Genomic DNA, 4,412 nt, shown 5'->3' on the forward strand with positions numbered 1-4,412 from the left:
GTGAAGTTTGCATCGAATGTAGTGTATGTTAGAGTGCTACAGTGGCCACAAATGGACCCATCCTGCCCCTCGACCCAAGAATTGCACAGCGGGATGATTTTTGGTTTCACTGTAGCCTGTGAGTGGGATTCCGTGATCCACCTGCATTTTCCACAATGTCGATACCAATCCTATACATTTCAATATGATCATTATCGGGTAAAGGGCTTCTTTGGGGTGATTGGTTTGGCAAGTTTCTCGAACCCACCCACATTGCTTTACCAGACTCAAATATAACAAGAATATTTCTCTCTGGCTCTGCTTGCAAAAATACAAAATAAATCATAAACACAGATTCAAAATATCACACTTGGACTCTTTTATTTAGTCACAGTAGACCATTACAACAGTGATTAAGCCCAGTACAGTAGAGATCACCTTTCAGGCAATGAAGCATTCATGCACAGAAGTGAGTTATATACAATCGTAGAGGGTTCAGTTCTTAAATTAGTCTACTTGTTAAATAAAGTTCTAGTGCAGCAGACAATCAAATATATTAGAAATTAGGGATTCTGTTGAAAAGGTTGAATATTCCAGATACCTGTGCAAAATAAATGTAGCTTAATCTTGTACTACATGGTTTGCAGTTGGGTAAGGCTGGTAAATGTGATTTGTCAACGCTTGGTAATATAAAACTCCAAAATAAAAGTTTACAAGGATATTTCTCATAGAATATCTCAACTCTTAACGATTAGCAAAATAAGTACTTTGTTACCTCCACAAATTAAGACTAAGACATGTCAATATTTTAATAGGAAGATTGTTGAAAACCCCTAAACTATTAGTTAAAACAAAACAAAAAAAATGTCCCAATGTCATGACATAAATTTAACATATTACTTTACAAAGCATGGTAAATGTTCAGCCAGGACCTACTTCAGTTTTCTTATATCATAACAATGTACAGTGTTCCAGAAATGTTGATAGAAAAGAAAAAAAAAAAAAAAAAAATATATCAGTATTTTAATTTTAGAGAAGCTATTTGCAATGGTACCATTGTATCACACCGGCTGGCAAATACATTGTAAATGCTTAATGAGAGATCCAGCACAGCTGGACTTTAGAACACCCTTTGCATAAACACTACGGAGTTCATATTAATGTCTTAAAAGGCTCCAATCTCTGTCCCCCATGGTCTGTAGGGTTTTCCTGTCGGTACCGGGGCTGTAGGGCTCAGTGCATTGGGGGACAGTAAATGGAAGGATCCAAAAGGAAATGGGAATGCGGAGAGAGATGCCACAGAGGATAACAGAGGGGGAGAGAGTTTTGAGGGAGTGACGACTGGAAGAACTGACGTAAGGCTCCCATTAGAAGGAACTCGCAGCGTGGAGGACTCAGCATGTGGTGACCCAGGAAGCCTGCTCTGGTGGTGGCCTTCTGTGGAAGACGTTGTGCTGCTTGCGTTTGTATGTGGAGTCTGTGCCAAGAGCAGAGGGTGAGATAGGTGAGGATGGTGCCCAAAGGCACCACCCCAGGGAATGTGTCCGATGCTGGTGTGGGCACTGTTGGCAGCTTCTCTCTGGGAGGCATAGTTGTTGAGATGAGAAACAAGTCGTACCCGCAGAGGGTCAGCACTGTCCAGACCTTCAATTATACTCAGATACCGAGCAACTTCGGCTAGGCATTCTCTGAAACCCAAGCTACGATAGTCCATGGCAAGAGCATGGGCATCAAAATAACCTAAAAACAGATTTAAAAAAAACCACAACAAAATAAATACCATGCATTGTAAAACATTTTAATACCAAAAACTATAAACATATTGTTTTGTTTTCTATCACATTTCCTTATAAGCTTAGTGTAGGCAATGCAAACATAAAAACAGTGGCTCCAAGCAGTCTAAGCGTGCATTTGGCAGTTCAAGCCCTTCTAAATGGAAGGAGGAAGTTTAACTCTGTGCTGAAGTGTAATCATTTTAGAGGAGGCTTAGGAAAACTGAGGCTCCCTATTTGCTGTGAAACTACAAGTTCCAGCACGCCTCACCATGCTAGGTCTAGAGAGGCACGAGTTTCCAAAATCTGTTTTATTTTAAATTAATGCCAAATATTACAAGACAAAAGCAATAGATACAATTAGTTTTATATTCCCCATATTTGTGAATGATTATATGGGGCAACACTCCAGAAATTTGGCTGGCAAAATTTTAGCAAACTGCTGCAGACACTAGATTCATATGGACAGTTTAAATAATGCCACACATGCCACTTTGAAATAAAGGACCACAAACATGGAATAGTTCATTTTTTGCTATTTATTTCAATTAACAGTTTTCACTATTAGAAAATAGGGAACTAGTTTTACAAAAGTGAAGAGAACTTCTCCAAACACACATACAATATATGTATATTCCCTAAGCCCAAAACACAACTGACAAGTCATCTAAACTGTAAGGAATCTGCCTGAGGAATAAGTGAATAACATATCAAAAATCCCCTAAGAGAGAGTTTCAAAAATCAACAAACGAATTACTAGTGCCAGAACATTGTCTAGAATATGTTTAACATGTACTGGAGTAGTAAAATGAACAGAGTTGTCAGTGAAGAATAGGCAGCAGCTGTGACTATACAGTATATCATATTTACCTTTACCCCCTGCAGTGTGCAGCATCTTGAGATGATCCACCGTCATCTGCAAAATCTCAGCTTTTTCTAATTTTGCCGAACCCTGCAAAAAAAAATAATAATAGTCAACAAAACTGCGGTTTAAATGAGCAGCATAAATTCCCGTTTAAGACATGAAAAATGTATAATGATTACATCCCCTATTCTATTATTGCAAAACATATCAAACATGTAATATACTATACACCACAATATAAGTACTGTAGCATAAATTGATAATTGTTAGAATTAAGTAGTATTGCACATTTACAAAATATCATGGTGCCAACTTGTTCCTGACATTTACTCTGTTCTCAAGTTTCTTAACTACTAGATTATTCTAAATCAGTTCCACTGATTGTAACGATAGAATATAAATTACCTGTTTTTCAAACGCACTGGGCACCAGTCTCCTGAGCTCCGACAAACTATTATTAATCCTGTCCCGCCGACGCTTCTCAATGATCTGGAGGATAGAAGAGGTCCAGGTTTAGTGACAAGTCACTGACACATTCTGTACTGCGTTACAGTAAGTGGGTACGATACTCACCCCTCTGCGTCTCTTTCTAGCCAGAATCTGGGAGGTGGTGGAGGGAGACATTGAACCAGGAGCTGAACTCAGATTTCTAAAATTGAAAAAAAGAGCATAAATATGGATATTAGTAGAATACAATGAACTCTTGAGGAGTTAAAAGACGTGTTATTAACAAGTATAGAAAGCATGATGGCTGTAAAGTTTACAAGTTGCATTAAATAAATAAATTAAAAAAAAAAGAAACAATTAAATTATTATTTAATAGAATGAAGGGATTAGACAGGCTGTGATCAGGGGATTGCGATCAGTCCCAGTTACAAGTTCCCATGTGAGCATTCTGGAGTGATGACAAATATAACATTAAGTGATGGGGTCTCCTCTTACCCATTCTCATCTGCACTCTCTTTCTCCACCTCGATATTCTCGTCCAGCTCGCTGTCCGAGGAGCTGTATTCGTGGGTCCTCTTCATGGCTGTCCAGATACTGGATTCTGCAGGGTGTATCCAGATAGTGGATCTTGCAGGGTGAAGGGGTTACGGGATGGAGCCCGGCTGGTGACTCCCTGGTGATGATGAGCTGCTGTGTAGTCCTCTGACTTGCTGGTGACACACTGCTGCCTCCTCTGGCTAACCCTCTGGTTAAGACCTATCCATCCCTTTCCCACGGTTCGCCTCTTACACGGTGTGGGAGAGGGAGGGGAGGCTGAGGACTGGCGCCTGCTCCTGGAACACAATTATCTGCTTGTAGCCAATAATACTTCTCCCAGCGCCCCGCCCCCTCCTCCTCCGCTCCGTGACGTCACAAAGGCGTCTTGGAACCTGTCCTTTCCTTCTCCATTCTAAAAAGAACTGTGTCTTGGCCAGTGATTGACAGGCGAGCATTTCTCGGCCGGCCCCGCCCACGTCGCAGCTGACTGGTCGGGCGCCGGGCCAGGCCGGAGTCTGCAGGGCCGCCTGTTAGCACGCGCGGGCCGTGGGAAAGAGGCCGGCTCAGGCGGTGACAGCCTGCGGCCGGCGCTGTGCTCTGGTCTGGACTCCTCGCAGCATCATGTGAGCATGTAATGTAATCCCCAGCTCAGCAGAAAGGAGGGGGCGGAGGAAGATGTCTGAACCTGAATCAATGCGCTTCCCAGCTAGGGAGCTATCCCCGGGGATGGCACGGGGAGACAGAGCCCTGGTGCAGCGCTCACTTGTCTGGGAGCTGGCACCGAGCTCGGCTTTACCTAAACAGACCCACAG

General features: G+C 42.2%; 1 protein-coding gene across 1 annotated transcript; it reads right to left on the bottom strand.

Moving 5' to 3' along the window:
* Window positions 1-334: 334 nt before the first annotated feature.
* On the bottom strand, window positions 335-4,187 carry HEY1 (hes related family bHLH transcription factor with YRPW motif 1). The gene is made up of 5 exons (XM_075213693.1): window positions 3,559-4,187; window positions 3,190-3,265; window positions 3,022-3,105; window positions 2,622-2,703; window positions 335-1,719 (listed from the first exon to the last, which is right to left on the bottom strand). Exons 1-5 carry the CDS (start codon window positions 3,642-3,644, stop codon window positions 1,145-1,147), a joined length of 903 nt encoding a protein of 300 aa, XP_075069794.1. The 5' UTR covers window positions 3,645-4,187; the 3' UTR covers window positions 335-1,144.
* Between the last annotated feature and the right edge of the window lie 225 nt (window positions 4,188-4,412).

This window comes from Mixophyes fleayi, chromosome 5 (assembly GCF_038048845.1).
Source record: "Mixophyes fleayi isolate aMixFle1 chromosome 5, aMixFle1.hap1, whole genome shotgun sequence".
NCBI classification, from domain to species: Eukaryota; Metazoa; Chordata; class Amphibia; order Anura; family Limnodynastidae; genus Mixophyes; species Mixophyes fleayi.